At 36.2% G+C, this 15,330-nt stretch overlaps 2 protein-coding genes across 4 annotated transcripts; one reads left to right on the forward strand and one right to left on the reverse strand.

Annotated features, from left to right (window-relative positions):
- Positions 1 to 1,288: 1,288 nt before the first annotated feature.
- On the reverse strand, positions 1,289 to 2,278 carry LOC141695750 (uncharacterized). Its single transcript, XM_074499971.1, has 2 exons — positions 1,778 to 2,278; positions 1,289 to 1,522 (listed from the first exon to the last, which is right to left on the reverse strand). Exons 1-2 carry the CDS (start codon positions 2,276 to 2,278, stop codon positions 1,289 to 1,291), a joined length of 735 nt encoding a protein of 244 aa, XP_074356072.1.
- A 3,720-nt stretch (positions 2,279 to 5,998) lies between these two features.
- LOC141696961 (casein kinase 1-like protein 10) lies at positions 5,999 to 14,688 on the forward strand. Of its 3 annotated transcripts, none has more exons than XM_074501121.1 (14): positions 5,999 to 6,586; positions 6,679 to 6,719; positions 7,333 to 7,402; positions 8,323 to 8,471; positions 8,547 to 8,642; positions 11,834 to 11,904; positions 12,072 to 12,133; positions 12,215 to 12,278; positions 12,416 to 12,500; positions 13,102 to 13,228; positions 13,380 to 13,453; positions 13,532 to 13,583; positions 13,849 to 13,982; positions 14,144 to 14,688. In XM_074501121.1, the coding sequence occupies exons 1-14, from the start codon at positions 6,511 to 6,513 to the stop codon at positions 14,411 to 14,413; spliced, it is 1,371 nt and encodes a 456-aa protein (XP_074357222.1). In that variant the 5' UTR covers positions 5,999 to 6,510; the 3' UTR covers positions 14,414 to 14,688. The 3 variants fall into 3 exon arrangements, with proteins under 3 accessions (XP_074357222.1, XP_074357223.1, XP_074357224.1); XM_074501122.1 differs by having other exon boundaries at positions 13,852 to 13,982; XM_074501123.1 differs by lacking the exon at positions 5,999 to 6,586 and having other exon boundaries at positions 6,673 to 6,719; positions 8,263 to 8,471.
- The last annotated feature ends 642 nt before the right edge of the window (positions 14,689 to 15,330 follow it).

The raw sequence follows: 15,330 nt of genomic DNA on the forward strand, positions 1-15,330 counted from the left end.
TGGCCCTCACGGCTCTAGCCAAGCCTAAGCCGGCTATCAACGTTTCGTAATCTGCTTCGTTATTCGTACTTGGGAAGTCCAACTTCAAAGCATACTTAATCATAAACCCATCAGGGCTTTACAAGACTAGGCCTGCACCACTAGATTTTTTTTGGATGCTCCGTCAAAATGGAAAACCCAATACTCTTTTAAGGTCGTTTCTTTATCCTTTTCTTTCTCTCCTCCTTCTGGGGTTACTATATCTTTCCCCCCGACTTCTTGGTCGTAAATGGTACATTCGACCATGAAGTCTGCTAAGGCCTGAGCCTTGCTGGACGTTTGAGGCTTGTACTTGATGTTAAATTCTCCTAACTCAATTGCCCACTTAATGAGCCTTCCGCTGGCCTTCGGGCTATGTCGAATGTTCCTCAAGGGTTGGTCCGTCAAGACTTTAATATTGTGAGCCTGGAAATATGGTCTCAATTTCCTCGAGACTGTAATAAGAGCGAGCACGAACTTCTCCGTGGTGGAGTAATTCAACTCTGCTCTATGGAGCACCTTGCTTATATAATATACGGGCTTCTGGAGTTTCTACTCTTCCTTCACGAGGACTACATTCACGGCTTGTTCAGATACCGCTAGGTACATATAAAGGGTGTCATCCGGACTTGGTTTGGCCAACAACGGGGCTTCAGTCATGTACTTCTTTAGCTGTTCAAAGGCCTCTTGACTCTCATGTGTCCATTCAAAATTCTTCACCTTCTTAAGGGTTTTGAAAAAGGGCAGGAATTTGTCTATAGGCTTGGAGATGAACCTCCCTAGAGCTGCGATTCTTCCTGTCAGGTTCTGAACGTCCTTAATGGAGCGTGGTGGCTCCACGTCTAGGATTGCTTTGATTTTATCGAGGTTAGCCTCTATTCCCCTCTTAGAGACCATTTGACCCAAAAATTTTCGGACCCAACACCAAAAGCAGACTTGGCGAGGTTTAACATCATCTTGTGGTGCCTTAGCACTTCAAATGCCTCTCTGAGGTGACTAATATGATCAGCCTTGCTTAGGCTTTTGACTAGCAAGTCATCAATATAGACCTCCATGGTTTTCTCAATTAGATGGGCAATTATCTTATTTACCAACCTTTGGTAAGTATCTCCTGCATTCTTAAGTCCAAAAGCTATAGCAAGCTAACAAAATACTCCAAAGTCAGTTATGAAAGATACCTTGGAGGTGTCATCTTTGTGTATTTTAATCTGATTATAACCATTGAAGCCATCTATAAAACTTAGCATCTCGTGTCTAGCAGTGGCATCGATCAGGGTATCAATCCTTGGTGGGGGTAGCAGTCTTTGGGACAAGCATCATTCAAGTCAGTGAAGTCAATGCACATCCTCCACTTCCCATTGGCTTTCTTAACCATTACAGGGTTGGCCAACCACTCAGTAAATTGCACTTTCTCAATGAATCCAGCTTCTAAAAGCTTCTCGACCTCCTGTTTAATGGCTTCCATCCTATTAGGGGCATAAGTTCTCTTCTTCTGCTTCACAACCTTTCAAGTTGGGTCAATATTCAACCTATGGGTTATAAGGTTCGGGTCAATCCCAGGCATATCAGCTGCTGTCCAAGCAAACACATCACTGTTCACTTGTAGGAAAGTTGTCATTTGGCCCTTCAAGGGCTCGTCTAGAGATGCCCCAATATACGTGACCTTCTTCGGGTCTAGGGGAATTGGGAGGAATTCCTTGGATGGCTTCCCTCGCAGTTCGTCATTCTCTCAGACATCCATATCTTTTATGGGGAGGACCTGCCCCCCGGTTCCATCGGGCCTAAGTGCTACAACATAGAAACTACGGGCCATTTTCTGATCTCTTTTCGCTTCTCCAACACCATTCCTAGTTGGGAACTTCAGAACCATGTGGTAGGTTGAAGGCACGGCTTTAAATGTATGGATCCCTGTTATACCCATGATATCATTGTAAGTAGAGGCTGCTTTAACAACCTGAAAGTTCAACATATGTGTGGCCTCCCCGGGATCTTCTCCTATAGTTACGGGAAGTTGTATTACTCCTTCAACTTTGCATTCCACGTGGTTAAACCCGTAGATGGGTGCATCAGATGGAGTTAGTTGAGAATTATTATAGCTCATCATTATGAATGTGTTATGGAACAGAATATCCATGGAAGGTCCATTGTCCACTAGGACCCTCATAACAGGATAATTTCCAATTATCGGAGTGATAACCAGAGGATCATCCTGAGGAAATTTCAAACCTTCAAGGTCTGGGTCACCAAATTCAAGCGTCATCTCTAACTTAGAACGCTTTGATGGCTCTCCAACCATGCTCATCACCTATCTCGCATAAGCTTTTCGAGAGTTACTTGTAGTACCAGCTGCCGGAGGACCTCCTGAGATCATATTGCTTACTGGCCCTCGGGGTTGTTGGTTGCGATATCTGTCGTTACCCCTTCGATCGTCATCTCTTCAGTCATTGTCTCTTTTTTGGCCTTCAGCCTCTTCACCCTTGTGAAACATCCGAATTTTCCCCTTCAGATCAAATACACAATCTTATCCTTAAGTTGCCTACAAACATCAGTAACATGACCAACGTCTTTGTGGAACCTGCAGTATCAATTCTTATCTTTTTTCTCGGGGTCTCCCCTTAGTGGCTTCGGCCATTTGTGCTCTTGGTCCTTCTCAATTTCCTTAAGGATTTGGTTCCCTGGAGCGTTCAACCTCGCATATTCAGCGAACATCGGTTGTTGATTCTTCTTAGAAGAGGAGGATTCGGAGTTTTTGCTAATTCGATGATACTTGTCATTGACATCGTACTCCTGATCCGTCTTCCGCTTCTTGTTTCCAACGGGTTCATTACTCACAGCTGTCTTCTTAATACTCTCCTCCACCTTGATATACTTTTCGGCCCTATCCTGGAGCTACAGCATGCTTAAAGAACCTGTCTTAAACAAGAGGGCATTTTGCCAGGGACATCTTAAAGAACTTGTCTCTAGTTCCTTGCTTAAAGAACTCGTCTTAAACAGGAGGGCATTTTGCCAATGACATCTTAAAGAACTTGTCTCTAGTTCCTTGTTGCAGGGCTATCATAGCTACCTTATTGTCAAGATCAGGGACCTTCAAAGCCTCCTTCGTGAATCGGTTCAGGTAGTCTCTCAGGGACTCCTTTGCTCCTTGGACTATGCCCATGAAGGAAGCCAAACTCTTCTCTTATACTCTGCCACTAATAAACTGCTTGATAAAAAGTTTGGCTCCAGTCTTTAAAGGATCCAATAAAATTTGGGGGCAGACGACTATACCACCTTTGAGCCATACCCGATAGGATTTGAGGAAAGGCCCGACACTTAATAGCGTCATTCATGAGCTGTAACAACAGGGCGTTAGAGAACATTCTGACATGATTAGCAGGGTCGCCGGTTTTATCGTATGCTTTGATGGTGGGCATCTTGAACTTTCTTGAGATGCGGGCATTCATTATCTCGTCAATGAATGGTGGGTTTGGATCATCAAGATCTCTTACGGGTATAAGATCACTTGGATCAGCCTTTGGGGCAACATCCCTTCTTGGTATTGGACCATCCAGGTCTATCTTTGGAGGAAGATCTCTCCGCCTCGGAGCAAGTGGGGGTCTCGGGGTCAGGTGTATCTCCAGGTCGCGCTTTAGCCTTTGGATCTCAACTTCATGAGCCCTGATCCTCTCCTGGACATCTTGGGGATTCGTCTCTTGAGTGCTCTTGGGGCGCTGGTTAGTATTATGCATCGACTTTTTACCAGCGCGCCTCCTTCTCAGAGCAACATCATCATCCGATGATTCAGAGTCTCTATCAGTATAAGGTCCAGAGAATTCTTGATCCTCCGAAATTGGAGCCAAGCCACGTATATATTGGGGCGTCCGCCCTTGTGATTCACTCCTATTAGAGTGTCCACTTCCTCCAGTTTCGGGATATAGAGGCATCCCGTAAGGGGGGTTAGTGGTAACGATCGTCGAGTACTCATATCCAACGGGTTGAGAGTTCACAGATGCATGTAGCTGTGAAATTGGGGATTCGTTCCTTGAGGAGCCGGGGGATTCGTCCCTTGTAGCTGAGCCTCTGTTGCCCCTACCAGCGTTCCTCCTTGGGTGGAGGCATAGGTTGAGTGCGGTGGTACTTTCACCGCTGATGCGATTGTTCGTGATGAGACATGAGTGTTTGTTCCGCTATTGTTTCTGCTCCGTATATTCACCATGGTTGTTATAGTATTCCCACAGACGGCGCCAAATATTGTGGAATAAAAACTAGAGTGCTAGTATTTAATGCTAGGATTTGTGAATTTCAAGATTTAATGGCTGCTCTTGCATTCGGGACTATCGGTCCTTGCAAGGTGCCTATGTATCTCTGTATAGTAGAGAATTAAGCCAAAAACGTAGTTCTAGGTTGAGGGGTAGAACCCTTTATATAGAGGTGAGTCTAGGGTTAGACTTGTGTTGGGAGACTTGGTGGATAAGTCTCCAACTTAAATGGTGATTAGGAGTCCTATAAGAGAAGGAACTCCAGAACCTTTTGTGTAGGACTTTGAGTCCTTTTAAGACACATGTCTCTGCTCTTCCAGCCGTATTGGGCCTGGTCCGTGAACATCTTGTGTTCGTGGACCTTGACGACCTCTGCTGGTGGGCCTTGTCTACATGGGTCGTCTTGAGTCTGCTACGAGTTCGGACTAGACATGTCTGTACTGGACTTCAGACAAGAAACTCAAGTGTAATTAATGCGACATTTAATGTGTCTTTAAGATGTATTTTCTATCCATATCAATAACTATCAATTATAGTTAATACCACTAAATTTTTAGATAATTATCATTTAGCTATCTTCTGACCTCTAATTTATAAAAAGTCCTTAGAGTTTAGTAACACACAATATATCCAATTTATCACTTTCTCCCCCTCAATTTTTTTAATGTACATCTCTTATTGTCCAATATTATATTATATTTTAATATATTTTCAAAATTTGCATTCATACTTCGAAAATTAAGTAAAGAAAGTCTATATACAAGTGTACGAGCTAAATTAGTAACAAACTGTTCCGCAATACCTCGTTGAATAGCAAATTCTATTCAACGAAATACATATGTAGCCGAGCCTCCCATCATGACATTTTTATTCATGATCTTCTGTGCTCTCCTAAGAAACTCAACAACATCAGATGCCAATAATTCAAATGTGTCAAAAATAAAAGGTATGAATACTCGTTGATTATCTTTGTATGCTTGATCATGTTTCAGCACCTTTGTTTCTGCTACTTTTATAGCACCTGACTAACTACAAACAACACATTACCAAAATCTACGTAAAGAAGAAATTCCCGATAAATTATCACATGTATGTTTTTTCCACTCTAACTCTAAACTACACATGTGTTAGTGTAAGAGTTATTCTAATTTTACTAGAACGAGTAAAAAAGTTAACAGTTGATTTCTTTTTATCTGTAATCTCAACTCGCCGTAATATATCTAAAACACATCTTTTATCAAGTCATGGCGATATTTAAATCCAGATTATTTTTGACACTCTGACAATAAACAACGTGCTCTTCAAATACATACATCGCACTTATTTCCAAATTTGCATTACAATTTTTTATATAAAAGTAAAACCGAATTCTTTTTTCTAACTTAAATTTGTATATCCAAGTGTAAGTGACGTGTCAAATCTCACCAAGGCCAAACAAGATTTTAGATTAGAAATCAATCTAAGGAACAAAAGTTTTACTAAAGTCCTACATTACGATAAGAAGAAAAAATTGCATGTATAGCTGTAGCCTGTATGTATTCACTATTCATGCATGAGTTAAGAGGAAAACGTGGTAGGCGGCAGACAGATTGAGAATGAGAAGTAGTCGCTTAACCCCTCATCATTTCCCGTTAATAATTTGGTAATAACCCAACAAATCCCCACAAATATTATCATAATCATATACCAAAAAATATTAAAAAAATAAAAATACAGAAACAACATATAAATACAAACAAGTAAAAAAATTGTAGTGTGGAAGAAACAACAAAAGAAAAAACATCATCTTTTTCCACCTTTGCCTTTCCTTTGCAACCCCCCACCAAAATCTTTCTTCTTCTTCTTCTTCCTCCTCATCATTATTACTATTCAATCCCCTTTAATTTCCCAATTTTTTACAATTTTTTATCTAGAAAATCCCACAATTCTTGCTACTTTGTCCCCTCTGAAAATTCAATCTTTATCATTATTATAGACAATTTCTGTGTGACTATGTGTTTTTGTCAGATGGGTTTGTTTGTTTGCCCTTTATTTTATTAAAATGAGGTTGATTATGATTGTATGATGTAGTTTTATAAGTGGGAATTGTTGGTTTGGTTAAAAAGATTCAAAGTTTGAGTGGTTGTTTATCTGGGCTATCTTGAATTTGTGTAATTTAATGAGTTTGGATTAAGGGAAGCTCTGATTTTGATTGTTTGGTAAGTTAAGGATAGATCTGAGAGAGGTAGGTTGTTGAAGGGGATTGTTGAAAACTATGGATCATGTTGTGGGTGGAAAGTTTAAGCTGGGGAGGAAAATTGGGAGTGGGTCTTTTGGGGAGCTGTATTTAGGTATTTATAATTTGAAAGTGTAGAATTTGTTTTGATGGTAAAGTTTGTGTTTTGTTGTCGAAAAATCGTAACTTTTATGATTCTTGATTTAGGTGTAAATGTGCAAAGTGGAGAGGAAGTGGCTATCAAGCTGGTATATTCTCATTTATGTGAACTTGTTTGTGTTATTGGTTAAACTTTAAATATGCTATTGATATATGATTGTTCTGTCATTATTGTCTCTGTGTTAATTTGTAGTTGCGTTTTCTTGGAATATATAGTATTTATAGAAATCTTTAGTACTGCAAATGAGTGTTGTCTATGATTACTAGATCCTTAATAATATCTGAAATCTCACTGTAGATATGTATGTGGCTGTTTTCGGGTTTTTTGTCTACAGCCTAGGCTAATATATATTCTGAAGGATACATTTTTTTGAATATAGAATTACGATTTTGAGTGGGTACTCTTAGATTATATTTATCTCGTATAGTTTAAACTCTATATCTATGCTCTGGTCTCGTCTGTTTCTGCTTTTACAGTCCACTTAGTTAACTTCCTTAGTCGTGCACACAGTACTATGCGGTCGCTGTGATATATCTTTAAGCCTTATGCTTATGCTGTATAACTAGATGAACAATTTAGTCTAAATAGAACTAGCTGAACAATGAACATCTACACTTCCTTTCGTTGTGTTTAGCCTTTGTTATACATTATTTCAGTGATTTTTGAGTTAAAGTTCTTTGCTCGTTTTTGTTTCTCAACAGGAACCTGTCAGGACCAAACATCCTCAACTTCACTATGAATCAAAAATTTATATGCTTCTTCAAGGAGGAAGTGAGTCTCCCTCCCTCCCTCCCTCTCACTCTCTCTCTCTCTTCTCTCTATATGTGTGTGTGTGTGTATGACCTCTCTGTATATAGATACATAAAGACTAAACTTTGTGTTTCTGTGTTTGTGTGCACCAGCCCAGTACGTCACTGGCGCCATTTTCGTTTTGATTGAAATATGTTGACAATAAAACCTATTTTATGTAGATATGGTCTATACTCTTTTAAATGGGAACAAAGTTGCTGAAATACCATGTAATTTGCAACTTAAGCAAAGTGTGTTTCATGTACAATCAACAACGTACTCTGCAAAATGGTTTTCCTTCTTTTAGAAAATAACCATGATATTATAAGAAAAGCTTTCTACGTAGCCTCATTGTCGTAGATCTAGAAGTTCTAATTAACGTAATCTATTTCCTTATTTTATTCTTCATATAAATATGATTTAGATGTATGAAATCCCTGTTTCGTGTAGCTTCATTATATATATATATTTAGTACTTGTAAATTCTTAAAGCTGATTGTATAATTCAATCAGTCATAACTTTTAATAATTTTCTATATACAGTTCTAGTGCTTGTAAGTTGCAAAAATTCTTTTGGGAAGGTTCTTTTCTGTAATTCACTACCCTTATTCCTCTTTGATTTTTTATAACCGGGGCCCAGGCCTAGTTTCCGGAATATATTGTTTGAGATAAAGAAAATATAATTTAGGTTTCGGTAATCCAAAGCATGCAAATTTTATGGTAACTAATAGCTAATAAATGAGTTGTTATGACTAATGATCCTTTGGAATCATTATATTATCAAGATGATACATTTAATTTGCAATCATGTGATCGACTTCTTCTGCATGATGAACTATCAGACGAGGATCTGATTTTTCATACAAATCAATCTGATCATCCGTGATGTTTCTTTGCTGAAGCGGGGATTCCCAATCTCAAATGGTTTGGAGTTGAGAGTGAGTACAGTGTCATGGTTATTGACCTTCTTGGCCCAAGTCTGGAAGATTTATTCAACTATTGCAACAGAAAATTTTCACTGAAGACAGTATTGATGCTTGCTGATCAACTAGTAAGTACAATTTAATTGTTTTTATGGGTACAATGCCTTGGTGTCATTGTATAACAATTTATGTTATTGTTGCAGATCAATAGAGTTGAATACATGCATTCAAGAGGTTTTCTTCACCGTGATATAAAACCTGATAACTTTCTGATGGGCTTAGCGCGCAAAGCAAATCAGGTAATGCTTAAGTATACCTTTGTAGTTCTGAAAAATAGAAGTTTCCATTTTCATATTTGGTATTCATTTGATACAAAGGATTCCATATCAGTTGATGTTATTGTCTTCCTGCCCTTTATGCCGGTATGGAAATTCGCAGCAAGTAATTTATCATCCAAGTGTTAACTAGAATCTAATGTATCTATCAAGGCATGTTGTGATTCAAAGCACAATATCTTTGTACCTTTCAAAAGTTAACTTGATTAGTTCGTTGTTTCTGATGTTGCATATAGAGCAGATGTTGCTGAAAATCACTTATATTATATCTTCGCTTCAAATCCATGATGTTTTGATTTAGTTCTACAATTTAAGGTCTTGAGAGCCTATCCTCCAAAGCTAATTAACTTGGTGTGTGTGGTCCTACCATCTGTTTCCGAAAACACCTACCTAATGTATCATTAATAACCTTTATTATAAGCGAAACCCTCTTTTAAGTGGTACTTTGGTTTTACCCCTTTTTGGTTTCATCAACTTTTGGTTTCACTCCTTTTTACATCTCATTATAACTCTAAATTTATAATTTTTATTCTTTTTGATTCCTAAATGACTTATAATTCTATAAGTATTATTTTACCCATTTATTTATTCTTAAATACCACATATTTGTATTGCTTTTACATAAATGGAATCATATATACATATTTACATTAATAACCTTAACCTTTATTAATAAGCGAAACCCTTTTTTAAGTGGTACTTTGGTTTCACCCCTTTCATCAACTTTTGGTCTCACCCCTTTTTGAATCTCATTATAACTCTAAATGTATTATACTATAATTTTTATTCTTTTTTATTCCTATATGACTAATTCTATAAGTACTATTTTACCCGTTTTTTATCCTTATATACCACATATTTATATTGCTTTTATATAAATGGAATCATATATACATATAAATATTGTTATTATTCAGGTAAACCATCTTTTAGAGGGTACTTTGGTTTCACCCATTTTCGGTTTCACCAACTTTTGGTTTCACCCCTTTTTGAATCTTATTTTAACTCTAAATGTATCTTTTTTTATTCTTTTTTGCTTCCTATATGACTTATAATTAGACATGGATTCGAAGAACTGAACCGAAATCTATGGATCCGAGATCTGATCCAAATTATATAAACCGGTAATTATCCAAAAACCAAATTAAACCGATCTGAGAATTACCCGAACCGAAAATTTAACCGAAAATGATCCAAAATACTAGATCATATTATAAATTAGAACCGAACAAAATCGATTCATATAATATCTGAACGGAATATGATCCGAAATAAACGAAATTCATACTTAAATGTGTTTTATATTCATGATAATTTAATTATTTAATCATAAATTAATATAAAAGTACATTATATTATATTAAAAGTACTACACTTAATAAAAAGATATTTTTTTAAGTATCACAACATGAAAAATAAATAAGTTATGATCCCAAATATCCGAACCGAATTTAATCCGAACTGAATTTTGTCCGATTTTTATCTGATTTTCATCCGCTTTTAATCCGAATTAGCCCCAAACCGGATCACATCCGATCCGATCCGAATGGCCTCCAGTTATATCATAATCCGAAAGTGGAACCGATCCGAAATAGATCTGATCCGAAACCGATCCGGTTATCCGATTTGCCAGATCTACTTATAATTCTATATATAATATTTTACCCATTTTTTGATTCTTATATATACCACGTATTTTTATTGTTTATACATTGTAATTTTTAGATTCATACCTATAAAATTATATTTTAGCACCAAATGCAAATTTATATATAAATATAAAGAATATTTTATTAGAAAAAAATGCGATTACAAACTATATAAAAACACAAATGCAGCTAACAAAAAGAAATCTAATATGCGATTACTTAGTAATGTTGATTTAATGTTTTGTTAAATTATCCGCCAATAGTGATGTTCAGTTTTTGGCTAAGGCTTCAATGTAAAATGTTAATTATGTGTTTTCAGACAACATAGACATAATAACGTTGAGTTTGTTGTTCTATAAGATTTGAGTTAATGAAAACTACCTATAATTTCAAAAGAAAAATTGTAATAATAGTACAATTTTATTTATTAAATATTTTAATTATAATTTAGAATTAATTTCTATAAGATCATTATTTAAAATAGATATTGCTTCGCACGGGTTATAAACTAGTATATTTAAAGGTTGTTACTGTAATAGGGACATTACACCCTTAATCCCAAATTCAAGCTAGAATTTAACAAGCTTCCACAGTAAACTTGACAACATATTCAACATATTAATCTTTTTAAGTGATCCGTCTTAAATATACATGAAATCAATTTTTTTTACCATGGTTAAGGGGCTACTGATGCCTTGTTGCTAATATCTGCTTTGAAGTACCTTTTGTTTATGTAAAAGAAAAGGTTATCCACGGAGCACATATGTAGGATCTTCTTGTGATCTTACTGCAGACCATTCTTAACAATCACTACAGAAGGGAGAGTGAACTGTATATATCATATGCTACTATGCAGGACTGTATACACCCCCCCAGACCAATGTTGATTCCATTAAGATACCCAGACCATTAGAGCTCGTTGTTGTCACAACCGCAAACCACACTACTGTATTGCGATATGCGCCCATATTTACAGAGCCAACATTTCTCACTTCTCAAATTCTTTCTTTGTATATTAGCTGTTACAAGTTCATAAAGATCTCAAATAGAATTATTGGGATCTTTGTATCAAGGCTTTACCAAACCAAGCCCGTGATCTACTGTTCTAGTATAAGATTCTTTAATGTGATTTTGGAAATAATGCATTAGGAGTGCACGTATGTGTTCTGCACCACTATCTCCAAATAATTCTGGTGTGTCTCATGCCTCTTGTATTAAAAGTGGTGTTAACATTTTTGAAAGCCTCCAGGCGCGTGTATGATTTTTGTCTGAAGTGTTACAGTTATCACCTTTTCATTGGGCGACAACTTGGTTTAAATGCAATATTAGCGAGCATCGTACAACATGTAGTTTTGCTACTAGATGCTTATTGCTTACCGAAACTCTTTACATTTTTTGCATTATTTTTATGTCTGCCATGACATCATTCAACTTTACATTTAAACTAACATCCATGGGATCTACGTAAATGACATGACAGTTCTTGTTTGGTAATATTTCTTACAGGTATATGCCATCGACTTTGGTCTTGCAAAGAAATATAGGGATCTCCAAACACATAAGCACATACCGTATAGGTATTTTGGCTATAAAATAAGTTGTGTATTATGTTTATTATATTATATTCCTGCTAATGCACGACTAAATATGTCAGCAAGTATTGAGGCTTTAGTTACATTATAGTTTATTTAATTATTCCTTAATATTCTTTCCATATGTACTGATGAAAAAGCTATTATTTCAGGGAGAATAAAAATCTAACAGGCACTGCACGCTATGCTAGTGTTAACACACACCGCGGAGTTGGTAAGTGATTAACACATTGTTATGTTTTCTGACTATGCTTCATAGTTTTCTTCTTTTATTGATTGTTCATCTGGCTGTCAGAACAAAGCAGGAGGGATGATCTGGAATCTCTTGGTTACGTTCTTATGTATTTTTTAAGAGGAAGGTTGGATATATATATGTGCCTTTCTTCAGTATATTTTCTTATCTTTTATTACTTTTACTATAGGATGTACATCTAAAAAGCAGCTTTTAATTTCTTATCAACTTCTCTCTGTAATATTAGTGTTTTCTTTGCACCAGTCTCCCATGGCAGGGATTAAAGGCTGGCAACAAAAAGCAGAAATATGACAAGATTAGTGAGAAAAAGATGCTGACACCAGTCGAGGTACCATCTTAGCGTAGCCTGCTTGGTTGCACTTATTTGGCCATAAGATTATAATTAGACATTGTCACATTGCTTGGATACTGCTTAGATGGTACAGAATGTTTTGATTCTAATGGCTGCTTTTGAGGCCAAGCTTTAGTTTATAATGCCTGAAGATGGCTTGTCTTAAGTGACCAGGACAATAAATAGTGGTACAGAGCCTGACCAGTCATCTTCAGTGATGCAATTCTAGATAAAAAAATATAAACTTCAATACATATTATTGGTAACCGTTTCTTTTAGTTTTCTCTTTCTCCTTGTATAGACAATGTGATTCATGTATGGTTAATTTGTTATGAGTTGCATGCATATAGGCGACCGTTGTAAACGTTATCATTACTTTTCCTATCCTCATACACAAAAAGAAACTGCTTACTATAAATCAGAAATACATAAATCCTATTTTGTGTGAGGTAATATATTGTGGAAATAACAATCCCCCATTGTTAATTGTCATATGAAATCACCAACTCAATTTGCACATTGTAGCATGCCTTTCATTTGAATTCAGTCTCAGCTGAGCTGTGTTATTCAGTTAAGGAAATATTTAATAAATTTGCAGGTACTGTGCAAATCATATCCTTCGGAATTCATATCCTACTTCCACTACTGTCAATCTTTACGCTTTGAAGACAAACCGGATTATTCGTATTTGAAGAGGCTATTTAGGGACTTATTTATTCGTGAAGGTAATAAATAAATACAGTTCCTATGCATATCTACATACACCCTGTATTATCTCTAGGTTTCTTTCTTATGTGGCCGAGATGTTTTCACTTGCCTTTAGTCTCTTGATATTAATCATAGAATCTTCTTCAATTGATTGTGTCATCTCTACAGGTTATCAGTTTGACTATATCTTTGATTGGACTATATTGAAGTACCCTCAGATTGGAGCTAGTTCTAGAGGAAGGGTTAGGGTTTCTCTAAACATCTCTTTTTTTATTTATATTTTCATTCCAGAAATAATAATTTTATGTTTTTTGCCACAGAATCCTAGTGGGAATCCAGGACCATCTGGAGAAAGAACAGGAAAGACATCAGGTATTTCACCTGAAAAAGTGGATCTTTAAATATTTTGACCTAGTCCTATGTTATTAGTATACTGTTCCCAACTCTGGAGAAATCGAATGGCGAGTGAGTGTGTAAACAGAAGCATGGTTAATTTTGTTGTGATGGGTATTTCCTTGGCTCATAGATTTCAGTTCAATAATATGTTAAGGATGACTTCGCTTGAGTAACCCCATTTCAGTATTGAATATATTACAATTTATTCACGTTTCACTTGTAATTTCCTTATTTCATCTAGTAGGACAAGATATCAGAGAGAAATTCTCGGGTGCTGTTGAAGCATTTTCCAGACGAAATACTTCAGCTCATGGTCGTCATGGTGAACAATCCAGACACAGAACTTCTGAGAAAGTACCTTCTTCCAAAGATGTGGTAATCATATTAACAAATCATCTTTGACATAGGTTACACTGTAAAGCATGACTCCTAGCTTTTATATATATATATATAAAAGTTAGGAGTCGTGCTTTGCAGTGTAACCTATCCGTTTTTGGTATGAGTCCCTGTTAATATTTGTTACATTGAAACTACAGCAAGCTGATTCTGACAAGGGTCGATCTTCTCATAATGGCAACTCTTCAAAAAGAGTTGTCGTAGCAAGCAGCACCAGACCAAGCTCCTCGGGTGAGTTTACTGAGGGACGTGCAGGCAGACTAGTATCAACAAGTGGCAGACTGTCTTCTGCACACAGAATTTTGTCCGGGTCTGAACCAAAACAACCAACATATTCTCGCAATGCAGTCACGAAGGGCACTCGTGATGATCCTCTTCGTAGCTTTGATTTTCTCTCAATCAGGAAGTAAGAGTATATGTATCGTAATACTACCCGGCCTACTAAATCGATAAATACCTTTGAATTCAAGGAAATATCCACATATACCAGGCTTGTAAATGGAAAATTTCGTGTCAAATTACAAAGTTCCTGCTTTAATTTTGTTCAAGAGTTTCTGTCACTGTACCTCACACTAAAATGACTTATCCGTACAAAGTAAAAGAGTTTTATCCAAGGAAATTATCATAAGAATGTATGTTACATGGATGAGGAGTGTGATAATTGAGTTTTGATTGGGTGCCTCGATATTCTCTTCTTTTGAACTTATATTTTGCCTGTGTTTTTTTAATTTGTAGATTGAATTTGAAGATTATATCTTTGGATACAATGAAATGTAATTCTGGATCTTCAAAAATGTTCTTGGAAGATAAAAAAATATACATGTATATTTATAAACATAATTGAAATATCAACTTCTTTGAGCTAGCATTAACGTCTAGATCTCAAATACGTGGAAGTACCCTAGCGGTCACTTTGCATGTTTCTTTTGTGTTCAAAGAAGGCATTGCACGTGTCTTGACTGAGTTGTGGTAATAAAATGTCCGTGTTTTAGTTCTTAACCCGTACTTGTTCTACTAGAAAACTATGTAGATGGCAAGAACCCAAGAACTGGACCAGGAGTCACCTTCTTGTTTATATGCTATATATATATATACTTAAAAGCTAGCCCAATTCTGATAAAAAAAAATGGTACTACTTATTAATATATCACTTAAATGATGGCCTGATATCAAACAATAAAATATTACATTATACTAATGTTTGTTCAGGTTTCATATCCTATGTTTCATATCCTAGGCCCTTTGGTTAACATTTTTATTTTTTAAAAGAATAGTTTTTTTTATAAACGTACCTTGGGGATAATATGTAATATAAATTTATTCAAAA

The sequence above is a fragment of the Apium graveolens genome, chromosome 11, assembly GCF_009905375.1.
Source record: "Apium graveolens cultivar Ventura chromosome 11, ASM990537v1, whole genome shotgun sequence".
Taxonomy (NCBI): Eukaryota; Viridiplantae; Streptophyta; class Magnoliopsida; order Apiales; family Apiaceae; genus Apium; species Apium graveolens.